Raw genomic sequence first — 18,133 nt, forward strand, 5'->3', positions numbered from 1 at the left:
CATGGTTCCAAGTGGCAGTTTGAAGGGGGCAGTTGCTGGGTGCTGGAGCTACCAGTAGCAGGGGCTCCATCGGAGGAGGGGCAGCATCACAGATGCTCACAAGCAGGACAAATGAGAGGTATAGCAGGAGGGGAGGGAAAGCCCAAAGCTGGGGAAACACCAGCAAGAGACCCTGAGCATCTCCTGGCATTGTGGGTTTGAATGGCTGAGACCTCTCTGGAAAATCCTCAGAGGAGTCCACTTGCCTTTGAGGACATGTGAGGGGGTGTGGAAGTTAGGGTGAGGCACCCTCATTGCCAGTCATTACCACTCCAAGCTGGATGCTTAGCCAGGAGCCCCTAGCTGGCCCTTGTGATGGGAGGGAAGGGTCTGTGACTAGAGGAACTGATGCTAGCTTGTGAGCTTTCTCAATGGGGGTTTTCCAACAGGGGGGGGTTAGCAGAAGATGGCCAATGACTGGCAGTTTGATCCTTAGAACTGAGTTACTGTCTATGTACCGGTCACTCCTCTGGCAGAAGGTGGGTCTAGCTACTCACCTTAACAGAAGGTGAAGGGGTCACATGATCGGTCTAAGTATCTACTACATATTCATTCCTCCTGTCATGACCTCTTCCATCTAGCAGAGAAAGCTAGAACACAATCCAAGGGCTGGAAGCTGAATCTAAACAAATTCAGACTGGAAGGTGTACATCTCTAACAATGAGGGCAACTCACCATTGGACCAACTTACCCCAACACTGACCATTTTTAAATCAAGATCTGCTTTTGGAATGATTTTGGGGCAGTTCTCTGGCCCATGTTATGCAGGAGTCAGATGAGAAGATCACCGTGGTCCCTTCTCGTCTTGGAAGCTATGAATCTGCTTGCAGCAAAAAAAAAGGCCATAAAAAACCTTTAAGAGGTGGCTTAGAAGGAGCCAGGGCACCATTTTAAGCTAGCAGTAGAAGATCTAGACACCCCAAAAGCCACCCCCCCTATTTCCCTTTGAGATACTTCCCTCATTCGTTGCCTCCTATCTTGGGTCACTCCAGCAGGAACAGAAATGGTTGCAACCTGCCTTTATTAAATGCCACACATCTTCACCACCCTGGATGATACTGGCCCTTGCTAAGGAGCTCTCTAGTTCTGAGGCTCCGGGCCGTACTTGGAGCAAAGCCTCAATTGAGGTGGGGAGGGGGTTAGACCCTTGCAGAGGGCCACTCTAGAGCTAGCAATTCTGGATTTTTGGGAGCCAGGTATCTGTAGCACTCCTCCTCGCAGAAACCTCATGACTAGGCCCTGGCAGAAGCAGACGTGGGAACAGAGATTCTATCCCCTTCACAAAAGGGAATGGGAGGAGCAGGCCAGCAAGGATCATCTACCCTCTGAAGTGTAGCCTAACCTTAAGTTAGCCTGGATACAGTGCCCTTGGGTGAGGAAATATCCATGGCACCCTGAACCCCCTAGTTCTGCTGAGCTAACACCAGACACAGATGCAGGTTGACAGAATGCCTCCGTTGACCTAGCTATGATCACTCAAGCAAGCAGAGTTCCTACAGCAACAGAAAAACCCTTCTCTTGTTGTACTCTGGGTATGCTACGGGGCCATAGCTAAGCTGCTGTAGTGCTTCTAGTGTAGACACAGCCCCCTGAGCCTACCTGTGTGACTGCAAATCAGGTGAAGAACTCCCATGCCTAGGATGGGAACAACCCAGTCAACAGCTTAACTCTAAGGGGAAATGACTGCAGGCTGACTGCTAGCAGGGAGTAGCTGGCATGCTCAATAGCCACGCATTGGTCTTAAACCTCTCCCACCTGTGGGTTTCTGAGGGGTAGACCAAATTTCCCTGTGTGCACGGGATAGCTTCTGTAACTGGTAGGGAGAGCTGCACCTACCTCAAGGCAGAACTTGCCTTATGTCTTCTAATCTGAAAGTCCTACTGCTCCCAACTCTCTAGGGATGCTAGGTGAAAATGAGGACAGCCTGTGTTATCTTGAGGGTTACTCCTCTCTGGCATGAGGACACTTGCATAGGACATGTAGGCTTGTTCTGGGAACCAAATGCATGGAAAGGCTCCGGCTTGGTCTGTCCGATTTTGACTGTCCCTCTAACGATGAAATGGCCCCCCTGGGTGCTTTTCTTTCTGAGGCAGATAGAAAATCAGGGCAATAAACTAGCTGGCTGATTGAGAATTTATTAATGACTCCAGAGACAAACGTGGTAGCTGAGAATTAAAAAAGAAGTAATGCTAGTTGCAGCTGGTCTCTGACAAGAGCAAAGCCCAAGGAGGGTGGCCAAACGCAGCCCTGCTGGAACTGCGTCAGTGGAGTTCCACCAAGGCTGTGGCTGGGCCCTGTCTGGACAGATGAGACCCCATGGCATGTGAGGGCTGAGATGTGCCCTCTGGCCAGGAAAGGGGCTGAATGAGGTCTTTGTGGATCTCAGCTGGAGAAGGTAAAAAGATAGTATGGCTCCGCTACCCTGCCTAGGTGGTTATGACATGGCAGCAAGGAGGAATGAACTAGTATTAAAGAATGGAAGAGCAGGCGCTCTTCGTGATTCCCACGGGCAAGCAGCTGTGGCCAAGCCGGGAAGAAGGGAGGATGCCAGTAGTCATTCAACAATTACAGCAGAGCTGTAGCTCACAAAGGCTTATGCTCAAATAAATTTGTTAGTCTCTAAGGTGCCACAGGTCCTCCTTTTCTTTTTGCAGATCCCCTTGTAAGCTAGGGGTCCTCTTATGGGTCAGCATCCAAGCCCCACACTGCTTGGAGTCAAACTATGCCATTCAGAAGGCTACCAGGAGACCACAGAGTGATGGTGATTTTCTGCAAGCCACAACGCTCCGTCTTTCCACTGGATGTGGGGGGCATTTATCTGCCCGACTTGCGCCTCTAAGGTCTTGTCCCCCTTCTGACCATCTGATGGTTTTGCTACGTGCACCTGCCCACCTGTACAGCTCACACTGAAATGTTTAACAATGATCCCAAAGCACCCCTGTATCGTGGACTTGGCCTGTCCCCTAGCCTGTTGTCTGGGCCAGGTCACGTGATCATTTTCTGTAACGTTACTATCAGGGGGCAGCATGTGAGAGCTGCCTGGGTTTGAAGGCTGTTTTGTATCTCTGCTCCCCCTAGCCAGGACAGAAAGCCATTTCCCCAACAGCATAGAGACTGAGGCCGCACATTTGGAACCCAGGAGCTCCTTGAGGTCTAGGTCCTGTTCTGCCACTGCCTTGCGGGGTGGCCTTGAGCAAGTCTCTTCACCTCTCTAGCTGGCTGGGCCCCAGTCTCTAAAGCGGGGCTAATAATGTATCTCTGTCCCAGGCTGCTGGGAGGATTCCCCGGCTAATGTCTGTACAGCTCTTTAAAGATAAGTACGATGGAAATGCTAATCGCTGCCATGAGCGGGATGCAGTGAGGCGTTTCGCTTGCTGGCTGCTTTGGGTTCCCTCTGCCCATTTCCTAAGAGGAAAGTGAAATGAGCACATTGCTTCTTAGCCCTGCATTTTTTTTTATGACTAAGGGCAGCATCCCTCTCTCCTGCCATCAGAGGTGGCTGAGGGGGGGATCGGATCAGAAGCACCAGAGACTATATAGTATCGGGTGAGTTAGAACATCTGTGGTTTCTTTTCCCTCTAATTAGTCATTAGGGAAAAGAAACCTGGAATCACAATAAACACCTGGATTCTCTTTGAATCTCATAGGGTCCAAATGCAAGATGGCAGGCCCGACTCTAAGTGAAAGCTCTGTGCCCCTCAATGTTACGCCTGCCAAGAATAGTGGGGTTTGGAAGGGTCCTCAGAGGAAGGGCAGAGCCGGCAGAAGCAAAGAGCCGGGAGACACAGAGACGCCAGCCTGCGAGCCCTGTCCCCATTAGAAGCAGCAGAATCTTCAAACCTCAGGGCGAGGAAGCAGTGGACCCTAGACACTTTAGGCTCCCATGCTCTGCAGCCCTGGCACCCAGAGCAGGTGGAAGGTGGAGTCGGACAACAGGGAAGCTGCAGGTCAGGGAATCTCCATTGGACCTGCACTGTTTGGAAATGGCCGTTCAGAAACGCTCCAGACTTCACCATTTTTCCGTTTGATGATCTCGCAGCATGTGGTGATGGAGCTAGATGACATGGGTTATTGTCCTCCCTCTCCTGACTCTTTGGGAGTTGGGTGAGTGAGTCGGCTGTGGGGCCCCAAATTAGGGGACCCGCACCTTTCCCGTATTGGACTTTTAAAAGTGCACGCATTTGGCTGACTAAGAATAGCACCCGCACTTCCACTAATTCAGCTAAAAGGTTTCCAGGCCAATGATCCTCAGGCTTCAGGGTATAAACTGCTCACCAGCTGAGGTCAGGAGGAAATTACCTTCAGTGGTAAAATACTGCACAATAGCTGAGTCTATGGTAGGTGGGAATGGGGCAATGCTTTTCTGGAAGTATCTACTGTCAGAGACAGGGCACTGGGTTAGATGTCCCCCACCCCCACAATATGGTAATCCCTACATTCCTGATGAATCCAACACTATGGGAGGAGAGTGTCCTATTACCTGAAAGCCATGGACCTTCTCCTTGTCATTAGCAGTGTCCTGTAAGTGTGCGAGGCACTGCAGCTGCAATGAAGGTGGGTCTCAGCCATGCCAGCGTGGCTTCTCTTATGATTGGTCTGAATTAACAGAGGTGCAGCATCTCGCAGTACAAAACACACAAACCAGCCTTCCCTTACACTGAGATAAAGGCAGCTCTGACCCCCTTTACTCCAGCTGACCTCGCAGATCTGATCTCGTTTTACTCCTCTTTCCGGCTCCCTCTGCTCAGCCAACTCCCGCTGTTCCTTTTTGCAATCTTCCCCCTGACAGCATGAGAGCCTTCTCCTCTGCATTACCCACTGTCTGGAACTGCTTCCCCACGTCTCCAACTCCTCCATCACATTTCAAGTCTCCTTTCTCTTGCACTCCTTCATTTCTCTTTCCGCCAGAATCTTTTAGGACAGTTTGTAAGGCTGATCCTGCACAAAAAGAGGCCCAGCTCCTCCCCCTATTGGAGTTTACCAATGGAAGAAGGATCGGGACCTAAACTTGCATTGTAGAAGCAGTAGCAGCATGGTTTGATATGGAGGAAGCTGGCTGAACTGCCAGGGATCTCTCATCTCTAATGTTTCTCTTTAGGAGACCTGGGGCAAGTCTGTTCCCAAGATGCCTCCACCGATCTGAGTGAGAAACCAGGGTCCTCAGCTGCAATGCGAACCTTTCAAGACTGGAAGAAAGACAACCTCACCCGGATTAAAGCGAGGGCAAAGTCCCTCCGCCTGAAACAGCTGGATGTGGCCAACGCAGTTGATCTTCTCCATGCCTTCTTCCGCCAGTTCTTTAGCTACCTGAATGAATGTCCCGAGAGACCCTACTTCAGGGACGTGAGAGAACTGACGACGGGGAGCAGCTATGAGTTTGGGAAGGTAACAAGGAGAGGGAGGGTAGGCGGTGGGAGCAGTCAGAGCCTTCTAGGGCGACAGCAGCAGGGAAAAGGGGAGGTAGGGAATGAAAGCAGGAAGGAGGGATGAGAAGTGAGAAGGGATGGGATCAAGGGGATGGGTGGAGGAAAGGAGAAGGGGGGATTAGCCTGAAAAGAATTCAGCAGCATCTCCAGTAGGTGACTCTGTCTACAGCTCTTGCCCCCGAATGGGTTTGATGTGCTGCTGAGCCTGCCGATTCCAGATTATATTCAGTACGCTGAGGTGGAGGGGTACGATGGACTCTTCTACACCCTGACTCTGCTGAGAAAGTCCCGCAGCTTTCCAGCTGCCTTCCTGCTGGAGGACGGGCAGACTGTATCCCCTGGGAGCATCATGACGGAATTCCGGCAGCACTTGGATCAGTTCATCAAAGTGTTCTACTCAGGTGAGTGTCCCCGTGCTGGGGCTACCTGGATCCCCCCTTCCACCCTGACCTGTGACATCTCCTGCTCTTCCAGGCCTGAGTCATTCTTAAAATAACAGTGGCTGCAGCATAGCTCAGATAGGGGCTAGGCTGAGACCCACAAGCTCATTTTCACAAGCTCAAGTAGGATTTGAACCCAGGCTTCCAGAGGTGAAAGGCCGAGGTATTAGGCCCTTGAGGATCCTTCATACTACACAGAGATGAGTGTGTTGGACTCCATCTCCTGGGGAAAGCTGTGGGTTCCTCACTAGGAGTCCTTCCCTAAGGGATTTAGTTGAGTTTCTGGTGGGTTTGGTTTCTTTGGCTGACATTGATCTAAACACAAACAAGCCCCTTGATGAATTACTGCCTCTTTCTAAACTCTCCCATTTGTCTGTCCACTGTCTGTCTGGTGCCTCAGTGCCTTTTCCTGGATGGCAGATGAGGCTGGAGAGGAAAAAGCAGAACGGCCCAGCAGTGCCCCTGGTGATGGTGGACAACCGAGGTGACACGTTCATGTCTATTGACCTGGTCCTGGCTCTTGAGATCTCTGGCCAGTGGCCCAGTTCAGACGACGAAGGGATGGACATTAAGCAGTTGTTGGGGGAGAAGGAGCAATATCTGAGGAAGACCCTCTATTTCATTGCTAAACAGGCCCCTGGTCAAGATAACAAAGGTAACTCCCTCACCGGAGCCGCTGGCCACCACCGCATGTTCTCCTGGGAAACTGCTTAGGGATTGAATTGTCAGGCTGAGGCCTGGGGATGGGTGTAGTAGTGTGCAGAGCTGGGACAATGAACACCCCTTCAGGGGTCGGAACCCACACAGCCCGTGGGGCCAGCGCTCCCTCCTGTCTTTTCATAGCACTGCCAGAGCCGCCCGTATGTTCTCTGTAGCCCACTATGGTAAATGCACTGGCCTTAGCTAGTCTCCCAGAAGAAAAGCTGCAGAGAGTCAGCAGATAATATTTCTAGCCCCTGGTGGGGTATGCCGTGCTGAGACAGGGCTTGTATGTTCTGGAGACCTCGGTGGAGCCCATACATAACATGTATTGAGGGAAATTATGTCTCTCCCTTTTCTGTTCAGTTCAAGTCCTCGACCTAGAGCTACCCCACAAGGGAGCAAGAGGCATTCCCAGGAGAGTGGCAGGCGTGGGAGGAGAGGGGGAACCCTGAGCTGGGGAGGGGTAATGCTGGGAAGAGTGAGGAAGCCCTGGGAACCAGCGAGGGATGGGGGTGAGCCAGTGGCCTGGGGCTGTTTTATGAGCTTCACAGTTAGGGGTGACTTCTCAGGCAACACTGGAACCAAAAATACATTACAAATGATCCTATTTCCACATCACCTGCACAGTGTCCTCTGTTGCCCTGGCTTCTGTGCCCAGCTGCGGGGGGGCGTAGGCTGACACCAGGGTTGCTGTTATTTCAGAGACCTGGAAAATTTCTTTCTCTCATGTGGAAAAGGAGATTTTGAAGAGCCACACCAGCACCCGGAAGTGTCAGACGACCAAGTGCCGCAGGTACGTGCATGTGGCAAACCACTGCCACACCAAGTATGTCCGCAAGTCTGGAAAGCCAGGGCTGGGCCAGAGGTCTTTGTATCCCCCAGTTCTGGTCGAGACAGGCCAGACTAACATCAGGTTTTGTTGGAAATAGTTTACTTTCTTTGCCCTGGAAATCCTGACTTGAACCTGGACCCTCTTCTGTTAAGTACTTAGAGATCCTTGCATAGCAGGTGCTATGAAATGTAAAGCATTGCTATCAGCTGGGAGATTGAGTGTCTAGAGCACAGGGCTGGGAATCTGGACTCCTGGATTCTATTTCTCTCTCTGCCACTGGCTCACTGCAGGGCCTCGGGCAAGTCACAGCACCTGTCTGTGCCTCAGTTTCCCCCCCCTATAAAATGGGGGTAATGATCTTGATTTGATCCTCAATTTGGGATCCTCAGCCGGAAGGTGCAAATGAAGTGTAAAGTATTATTAATGAACATGATGATGCATTTGAAGTATATTCATTTCCCTTTACAGCTAGTTAGGCGTGATCTATGCTCAACTTCTATCGAAAGTGAAATAGCTGAAACTTCAATAGTGATTTAAAAACAACAACCAACAACTACTGAGCTAATAAGGCCTATACTGAAATCAATACTCTGTCACTTGCTTCAGCTGCATTACCTCCCCTCTTCTCCATGCAGACCTCGTTAATTAGAGCCCAATCCTCCAAACACTATTACTGAGCATAATGCTTACTTTTCTGAGTAATCCCATCCGTCAATGAGACTGCTCATGGTATGCCTGGCAGTAAGCATTTGCAAGATTGGGCCCATTGACTGTCAGCTCTCTGGGGCAGGGACCTTGGGCTAGATTCTGCTCTCAGTTACACCTGCATAAATTTAGTGTTGCTATATTTACCTTCATTGACTTACTCTGTGGAAGCAGCATTTGTCCCCTTTTTTATGTTCTTGTAGGTCAAATGTCTATCACACTGTGGCCCCCAGGCCCTTACTTAGGCAAAATTCCCACTGAGGTCAAAGCCTGAATTAAAACAGAGTAAGGAGCTTGGGATTTGACCCAATAGTAACAGAAATTGCTAATGCCAAGAATGTGGCTTTCCCTTCTCTAGGCCAGAATGTCTGCAGATGCTGGAAAGTCTTTTGGGAGTCCTGAAGACAGAGCACCCCTTGGAACTGGCTCCTTTGAGTTCCTACCATGCTGAGACCTCTTTCTTTCACACGCTGCTGGAATGGAAGCAGGACCAGGACGGGAACCCATCCAGTGTTGCTCCCTGTTTTGAAAGGGTCCGGGCCAATTTCATTCAGCAGGTGGCAACCGCTCACCTGCCTCATTTTTTCATTCCCAAATGCAACCTGTTTGGCACCAAATTCTTTCCACACAATGACCTGAAGTTTCTGCTGGCGCGCTTAAGAGAGAAGCAAAAAGAGAAGCAGTCAACCACTGTGTCCCGAAAGAAGAAGGTCACAGCCCCGCCACTGCTGGATGCTGATATGAGCTGGCCTCTAATGATCACTGTGGGTCTGATGGTTCTGGTGTCGATTGGACTCTCCCACTTTGGGACTTAAAGATTCTGAGCGCCTACCTTTCTATTTGTAAGGACTTAGGAGTCTGCTGGGAAGTGAATTGTTAGTAAGTGTGACAGGACGCACAAGAGCTACACAATCTACCACATTGCAGGATCCAGTTATAACACCGCTGTTCCTCAGACATGATAAAAACACACCCCGTAACGTGGCTAGGATCAAAGCGTGTTTAAACTGTGCGCCTGAACTTTGCAGGGATCTAGCCCGGTTCAGGAGTATGGTAATAACACGATTCCATCCTGTCTATGCTGCAAGACCAAACCATGTTTTAACTGTGCTATAACGCAGTCCTGCAACGTGGGAGCTTTGGGTAGCCTAGCTACACTCTAACTAAATCTGCTTGCAGATGAATCCAATACAGTATATTATTTTAAAACTACTTGGCAATAAGCAGATGTTGGTTTGTGTGTTCTGTCCTCCTGGAGTTAGGTCTTGTCTACACTTACAGTGCTGCAGCACCAGTGCAGCTGAACTGTTGCATGAAGACACTACCTACGCCGACAGGAAAGCTTCTCCCATCCATATAGGTACCCCCCAAGAGGTGGTAGCTATGTCCATGGGAGAAGCCCTCCCACAGCACTGTCTATACCTGGAATTCAGCTGGAATGACTGCATCACTCAGGGGTGGGGCTTTGTAGTGTAGACCAGGGCTAACTAGTCTAAGTTTGTAGTGTAGACCAGGGCTTACTAGTCTACATGCAAAATTCACCAACAGCATTTCTCCAAGTCTCTGCCATTCCCTGTCCAGCTGCTGGAACTGTGGAATCACCAAATCTCATAACCCAACCTCAATAGGATTTGAAACACGAAGTTGGCATTTTATGCACTAGCCGACACGCTCTTTAGTTACTAGTCACAAAAGCTGGAAAGTATTTTAGCCACCCTATTTTTTCCACTTCAGTAACAGAACTATTGAGAATGAATCCAGAACAGGTGTGTGATGTAATGTAAAGGCTCCTGTCATGCTCCCAGCCCAGCGCCTGTGTCACGTCTCTTGATCTGTCCTGAAGGTTTTTCTTGTAATTTCCTGAAAATGAAAAATAAAAATGGAAACAAAGGTTTGAAATGTTCCACCCTGGCTTGCCTGGATGATGTTAAGACCTAATAATGATTCTGTTCTCTCCAGTAATCTACGTGTGCTTGTAACACGCCCATCGCCACCGTTACCCACCCAGTACCTTTCAAGGATTTAAAAGTAACAACATTCTCTCTCTTCCTGCCCAGACTGGAGGGGGAATGGCCTATGAGTTTGGGGAGTGTGCTGTGTTTAGTGCCCATCGCTGTGGTATCTGGGCTCCTTAGAAGGCAGAAGCAGAGTCACTGGAGAGCTGTGTGCGGCTCCCATCCCCAGCGGGACCCTGTTTTCTATACCTAAAAATGATCCATGATTTGTCTAAACTCAGGAGTCAGACATCACAAGCCCAGCAGCACAGGAGGGGGCGTCCCACTGCAGAGCCCCACGGTGGGTGGTGGCCACTGTTCTGGGACACTGGGCAACTCCAGCTTATGGCTCCCAGCTGTGCTGGGGGCAACTAAGGTGACCAGAGGTCCCAGTTTTATAGGGACAGTCCCGATATTCGGGGCTTTGTCTTATATAGGCGCCCATTACCCCCCTGCCCTGATTGTTCACACTCGCTAGCTGGTATCTGGTCACCCTAGGGGCAGAAGGGCCTGGGAGCACCCAGCCCTGGGCTGAGGTTCCTCCTAAGCTTAGGGACGGAGGGGGGAGCTGTTCAGAGCCAGGTGCAGGGCCGCCCTCCGGCCGCAGGGGACAGCAGCGGCCCCTCAGCCTGGGCGTCTCTCCCGCCTGCCGCCTCTATGGGGCAGCCGGTCTGGGCTGCCGATTAAGATCCCGTTCCGGAGCTCTCGCGATCTCTTCCACGCCTCCATCATGGCGGTGAGTAGCCGCGGCCTGCAGGAGCGGGCTGGGGGAGGCTTGTCAATCCGCCGCCATCCTCCCCCGGCCGGGGCTGGCCGGGCCGGGCGCCTGCTCAGGCGGGTGGGAGAAGGGCTGTGGGTTCCTGAGGGGCCAACGTGGGGAGGTTCCGGAGTCTCCCCCGCTTGGGAGGCCTCTTCCGTGGGGCCAGGTGCCCTGAAACCTGTCCCCCCTCCTGCGGAGCCCGGGACCCGCATTGCTATGGAGCCCGGGACTGACAGCCCCCGCCATGCAGTGGGTACCCTCAGTGGTGGGGCGCCCTGCCTCAGAGCTTGGGCCTGAACCTCCCCCACCCAAATCTTGCCCCTTTGCTGGGATTGGTGCTCTTACCTGCCCTGGCCTAGGGTTAAACCCTCACGTTACCCTTCCCGTGGGATGTGAACTGCCCCCCCACCCATCCACAGAGCTATAGTCTGAATCCCTGGCCTCCCCTTCGCAGGCTTGCTGGGGGGCTCAAGGCTGCCCCAAACCCCCTTCTTGCCCTATAGCTCTCATGCCTGCTTTGAACACTGGCCCTGCAGTTAAGCTCTGTGGGGTGGTTGCATCTGTACAAATTGAATGGGAAGTGCTGGGCACTGCCTAGTACAGAATTCCCTTGCCCCCTAGATTGGAGTGTGGGAGGAGCACATATAGGGTGGAAGGGTGTCAGGAAAGCCAGGGCTAGTACTCCAGCTGGGTTAGAAGGAGGCTTGTCTCTATCAGCTGTATGTATTTTCTCTCTACAGCAAGATCAGGGTGAGAAGGAGAACCCCATGCGTGAGCTGCGCATCCGCAAACTCTGTCTCAACATTTGTGTTGGGGAAAGTGGTGACAGACTCACCCGGGCAGCCAAAGTGCTGGAGCAGCTCACAGGCCAGACTCCTGTCTTCTCAAAGGGTAAGTCATTGCTTCTGTGGGCCATCCGTAGGGTTTATCCCTCCAGGTCAGGGGAGAGGTATGTGGGGAGGGTGGTATAGAGAAGCCTGCACTATCTGTGCCTGTTATGTGAATAAAGGCCTTAAATCGCCCCTTCTACCACTGCATAAAACTCTATTAGATTTTAACTTTTACTGTTGCCCTTTCCTCCCTCTAAATATGGTGTCAAAAACAGTGTTGGAGTTTTTTTGCTTCAGTCTTATTAAAGCAAGAAACATGTTCCAGTCTGACTGAAAGCCATTGGAATAGCCCCGTGAGAGCAACTGACTGTGTGGGTTTGTCTCCCGCAGCTCGATATACTGTCAGATCCTTTGGAATCAGGAGAAATGAAAAGATTGCCGTTCACTGCACAGTTCGTGGGGCCAAAGCAGAGGAGATTCTGGAGAAAGGGTTGAAGGTGAGAATCTTGACTGCTCTAGCTGTTCATGTGGCTTGTTAAAAGCTTGCATGAACTTGAAGTTAGTGTAAACAAAATAATCTGTGTATTTAACAGCACTTTAAAATTGATGATTTACACTGTTCCCCTGTGTGGTCATTAGTTTCTCCCTTGTAAAAAAAAAAAAAAAAAAAACCTTAAACACACACGGGAGCAGAAAGTCACTTAACAATTTCCAGAACAGTTTTTTAAAAACTTCCGGACATACTGTTAAGTGATGCTGTATGAAACTGGAATTTGAAAAAAATTAGTTTTAAAAGAATAATTCAGTTGTGTGTCCCCCTAAGGGTATGTCTACATTGCAGTCAAAAGTGTGACTGCAGTACCTGTAGACATACCGGAGTTAGCTTTGTTCTAGCTATCTCAAATAGCAGTGAAGCTGCAGTAGCATGGGCTATACAAAGGCACCTGCTAGAGTACGTACTGGTACTCAGGTGGGTTTGTCACCTGGACTACTGTTGTTGTTCAGGCTTGCTTGGGTGTGTCTACAATTGCTGCAGTCACAACTCTGCAGTGTAGACATACCCTGAATTTGTTAGGACAGAGTTGGTGCAGGTGCCTCTTCAACTTTGGAGAGCTCAGACCCTGCTCAAGGTGCAAGGTCTCAGATGGGTTCATGACGTCTCTGTAGACAATGTTGTATCTGTCAGTATCACCTGCAATATTAGATGTTAAAAGATCTAAACTATGCATATACAGAGTAACAATACAGACATAGACATTTAGTAATGTTTCTTATGATGTAGAGTTTCTGCCGTTTTCTGTAAATTTTTGTAATCTATCATTGCAGCTTGCATGAAGTGTCCTGTGCTAACAATCCTCCTGGCTTTAAAAGTGATCAGGGTGCTTACTAGGACTCTAGGCTTCGTTAGGCACTTGTTGGTAGTTAAGATTCTTAGCCCTGTGTGCGCAATCTGGGCAGCCCTCTGTGACGCCGCCTTTGTTGGTGTGACTGCCAGATGGGTGAAGAGGCCCGAATCTGCTGGATAATACCCTTTAGCTCTTGCCAGGAGCTGTTTGGTTCCCAAGTGGATCCTGTTGCAGCTCAGTGGAAAAAGCAGGACTCTGTTTGGAAAGACATAGAATGTAACTGGCTCTAAATGGATTTCAGGTGCGAGAGTATGAGTTGAGGAAAAACAACTTTTCAGACACTGGGAACTTTGGCTTTGGAATCCAGGAGCACATTGATCTGGGAATTAAATATGATCCCAGCATTGGCATCTATGGCCTGGACTTCTATGTGGTATGTATGCTTTACTTCCTTGTCTCTGCCAGCTTTGTCCCAGTGCTAGAGAGGTCACCTCTGGGTGCTCCAGAATAGCAGAAAGGTGTGGGCCAATGGGAAAGTCAGAACTGTCTTAAATGTCGGTATGCTGGGGAGGAAGATGGAAAAGTGAGGTTTTTGTAGCTCTCTGCTTACAAAGAGGACACTAAACTCCTTGGGCTCAGCCAAATCAGCCAGAACATAACTTCGTAGCCAGCAGCAGAGAATGTTTTACTCTAGGTTTCATTGAGACTAGGTGCTCTGCTTAGGTGGGTATAGCGTAGGAAGACCCACTGGTATTTAACATGAAACATGTTTGCCTAATCCTGTCTGAAGATGAGTAAAACTAACAAAGTTACTGGTGCGCTAGAGATGGTGACCTTGGGGAGGAACAGCTGAGCTGAATTTTGCTTTATCTTCGTGGCATCTTTGCTCTTCAGACAATGTAATAAAGAGTGTCTGGCACATCTGAAGGTGCAGCTCTCCAGGCCTCGGGATTTGTGAGAATTTAGGCAGGCAGGCTGGCTTCTAGTATCCACTAGGCTGTGTATTTTGTATTCTAAAACTTGAGTTCGCCTCTTGGCTTCTTTGTTTTGCCCATGTGCTAATATATAAAGACCAGTCCTTCCCTGAGTAGGAAGTCGCTCTGGTCCCTCCATGGCTGATGCACAGTGCAGAGAACAAGGCCATCACAAACCTCACCACCTTCTTCTCCAAGTGCAAAGTGCATGTCTTTGACCTGGCCTTCTCTAACCTAAATACATACGGTTTAAATATCCATGTTGATATCAAAACAAGAAACTCCATTGCATGCTTTTCCTGTTGAGAGGATGGGGACCAGGCACATGATAGATGTTAGTCGCATGGCTGAGTGTGCTACTGGAAAGCAGTTAGCTACTATTGTGATGAGCACAGTATACATTTCTGTAGTATAGAATAGCTAACTCAGGATGTGCATACTTTCCTATTTCAAAAAGTGACATTCCCCTTTTCTACAGAACAGGCACCACAAGGTTGGCAGCAGTGCCAGCATGTTCCTTTTCCACTGCTCTCCAAATATGCTTCAGCAGTGACGTAGAGGGAGAACCACTTTAGCCATGTGTTTACTGCGGGAAAAACATGAACTAAAGCATATTGACATATTTAAAAACACCATTTTTCCTAGTTAAGATGAGTCCTTAGAGTGAGAAGGTAACTAAGTCTCCAGGGCTCATTCTTTGGTTCCTCTGCTGAGACTGTGCCAGCATAATGACTTATGGGGCTTGCGGTCCACTAAGAACTGATTTTATCAAGTCACTTCACATAGGTTGCCGAATACCATCACAGTAGTAGCTTTTGATCTCCTTTGGGACCAGTGGCCTACAGGTACAGTTGCCATTAGAGGGTCTATTTCTTGCTTGGGTTTTAGTGCAGACAACAATACAAATGTCACTTTGATGGAGAATCTTTTCTCTCCATATGATGAGTCTTGAAAAAGAGTCTTGAACTGCCTCTTCAGATATTAAAAAGTGCTGTCTGTCTACTCCAGGTTCTGGGCAGGCCGGGCTTCAGCATTGCTGACAAGAAGCGCAAAACCGGCTCCATTGGAGCCAAGCACAGAATTGGGAAGGAGGAGGCCATGCGTTGGTTCCAGCAGAAGGTAAGCACCGACCTCATTTTCAAGTCAATCAAGCTATTCAGCGGCCTAGTGAGCTACCTCAAATACAGCCTGCTTGCTCTTGCTGACCCAATCTGTGATCTTCTAGTGAAAAGTGCTGACACACTGCTGAGCTGTGATGTGAGCATCTCATTAGCATGGGATTTTGAAGAGAGCAGAAGCATCTCTGAAGTGAAGGGTTTTCACTCCTTAGCTTTCCTCCTTTTGTGTTGGAAACCTGAAGCATAAAGATCGGCACCTTGACTGCAAGAAAGCGCCTCCGAAGCAAATCTGCTTATAAAGCATTTAAACAGGTGATTGTTAAAGGATAGTCCTAGGTGCAGGTTTCACTGCAGTCTGGTGAATTCCAGAAGTAGAATACTGTTCTACTGGTCTCCGTTCCCGAAGATGTTTTGCTGTATCCACAATCTGGGACCAAGATCCCCAGGTAGACAACTACAGATCTGACTATGGGGATTGAAAATCTGCAGGTGTAGACACACTCAAAGGAAACAGCAAATTAGATGGGCTACAGTTGCCTCAGTCCCAATACCCTGATTCCCATGGACTGCTGGTCCCACGTTCCAGGCTCTTACACGATCAGAGGGGCACCTTCTGTGACTGCTGCTATGAAAGAAATATGTAGACAATGCTGGTGAGGAGGTGCCTTGTGCAGTGAATAGCATCTGTCCTGCTAGCTAGTCTGTATATAGCAGAGGAATGACGTTCACTTTTTTTAATTGTTTAAAACAATTGTATGAAATGGGGGTTTACGTTCAATTTCTCGCTTGCATTTCTGTGGTTGGGATAGGCCCCATGGCATGTAGACTCTGTTCTACATATTGGGTGGCCGAAGCTGAAAGTTATTTAACCCTGATTTCTAGGCCCAAGGATTCATGTAATAGTTGTGACCTGCAAAGGGGAAAACTGCTTTGTTTTTTTCCACTTGAGAAATGTGCTGCCTTTTTACGTGAGCAGTGTTGGGTCTTCCCTGTCCTTGCTGAGGGCGTAGAACTGTTCTGCTGATGTCTCCAATTGAGCAGGCAGGATTTCTAGTCACTGTCTAAATATTGTGGGGTCTTTCTTATTTAGCGAAACTCCTGGCAAACACTTGTGAGCAAAGCTTCATATGAGTTTCAACATTCCATTGAGGCGTGAACTCCCAGTGCTGTTCGAGCAAACCCAGGAAATCTTTACGTGATGATTGTAAAGCAGCCTAAAGGCCTCTCGAGAGACACCTGTTGTGCTGTCTTTATCCACCATAAAGAGGCAGAAAGGCTTCCAAATCCAATTTTGTCATTGTGCAGGTCACCTTTAACTTACTCTACAACAGGGATTCTCAAACGTCATTGCACTGCAACCCCATTCTGACAACAAAAATTATTACACGATCCCAGGAGGAGGGGACCGAAGTCTGAGCCCGCCCGGGGAGGCAAAGCCCAAGCCCCACTGTCCTGTGCAAGGGGTCTAAAACTGAAGCCCAAGAGCTTCAGCCCCAGGCAGAGTACCTGTAACCTGAGCCCCGCCACCCAGGGCTGAAGCCCTCGGGTTTCGACCCCAGGAAGTCTAAGCCAGCTCTGGGGTCCCCATTAAAATGGGGTCATGACCCACAGTTTGAGATCTGCTGCCCTACAACATGCTGTCCTCTAACAGATTCATTCCACTGAGCTGTGGGCAAACAAGACCTGGTCTACAAACTATTGGGCAAGTTTTGGGTGTCTCTTTGGCCTGAAGCATCTAGACCATGGTAGAAGCAAGTTCAGCTATTCAGTAGGGTTGTACTTTAAAGACTGCCTGTAAGCCGTGGGCGGACTCACAGGCCAGGACTGTCTAAATGAAACCAACGCTGGAATTCACTTCCATGTCCACTTTCTTACGACAGGTTTATTAATAAACATGATGAAAGGTTGATATATTTGGTAATGGAGACCTTTCCCACTTTCTGCAGCTGGAATGGGGAAGAACAAACCTCCTTTCACCATCATGTAGGTCCCATTAGCCCTTTTCTAGCTGCTCTGGAAAGACCCAGGCCTGAGCTTCCCTGACCTCTGGAATATGTCTGCTGCCCCTGTTAAGAGGCATGTGGCCTTCTCTGGCTACCTGTAAGGCCGTGTGCTTGCCCATTCCTGAGCATGTGTCCTGTGACTACAGCTTCCAGTTACAAGAGCTGTAACGTGCACACTGGGATGCTCACATGTGCCCCAAGGCCCAGTGCCCTGTTACAAACCCAGTCAGATTAAATCTTTTTCTCAGTGGGGAGAGAGGACTTCCTCACCTAATTAACACTTCAAATAATTGAAATTGAATCCCCCTTATTACCAGATCCCAAGCTTTTCACTTGGACAAAACCTCCTTCCATTGATATGTATAGTAATTTTGTGGGAGTAAGCATTTGCAGGGTCAGCCTTCTGCAACGTTCCTGCCACTAAAGCTAAGATGCAAAGAGTAAGTCATTCAAAGAGACTAGTTTTCACTTGTTCAGAGGTTGTTTTACCTCCTGGTTTGTTCTGCTGTCATGTCTGGCTTGCAAACAGAATTCTAGGCAGCCTTTTTTTTTTTTTTTTTTTTTTTTAAAGCCTTTCATTGGAAATGCATTTCTGGGAATGTCTTTTTCTGCACTTAGCTTTTGTAAAAAAACTTCATTTTCACAGCCTACGTCTTTTGGGTCAAACTGATCTGATTGACAGATCACTATTAAAGGAACACTAAACAGAAAATAAGATGGAAAGTCAGGTTCCTTGTTCACTTTGCAGACTGTAAATTTGGACGATCGGAGTCTTACTGTAAGTCACATCTGTGACCTGATATAGGTGGTGACCCTAGTCTCCTCTTCGGCACAACCACAGCCCTGACTGGCCCTTATTTCTGACGCTCCCTTTTCTCTCTCTTTCAGTACGATGGCATCATCCTTCCAGGCAAATGAGCAGTTCCAGTTACCAAAAATGCTAATAAAAATTTCTAACATTTAA

General features: G+C 49.1%; 1 protein-coding gene across 1 annotated transcript; it reads left to right on the top strand.

Moving 5' to 3' along the window:
• Positions 1–10,750: 10,750 nt before the first annotated feature.
• Positions 10,751–18,133, top strand: RPL11 (ribosomal protein L11). The gene is made up of 6 exons (XM_084609733.1): positions 10,751–10,874; positions 11,639–11,789; positions 12,119–12,225; positions 13,376–13,507; positions 15,057–15,167; positions 18,058–18,133. Exons 1-6 carry the CDS (start codon positions 10,869–10,871, stop codon positions 18,085–18,087), a joined length of 537 nt encoding a protein of 178 aa, XP_084465859.1. The 5' UTR covers positions 10,751–10,868; the 3' UTR covers positions 18,088–18,133.

The sequence above is a fragment of the Lepidochelys olivacea genome (assembly GCF_965140295.1).
Source record: "Lepidochelys olivacea isolate rLepOli2 genome assembly, chromosome: 19".
In the NCBI taxonomy this organism is placed as follows: Eukaryota; Metazoa; Chordata; order Testudines; family Cheloniidae; genus Lepidochelys; species Lepidochelys olivacea.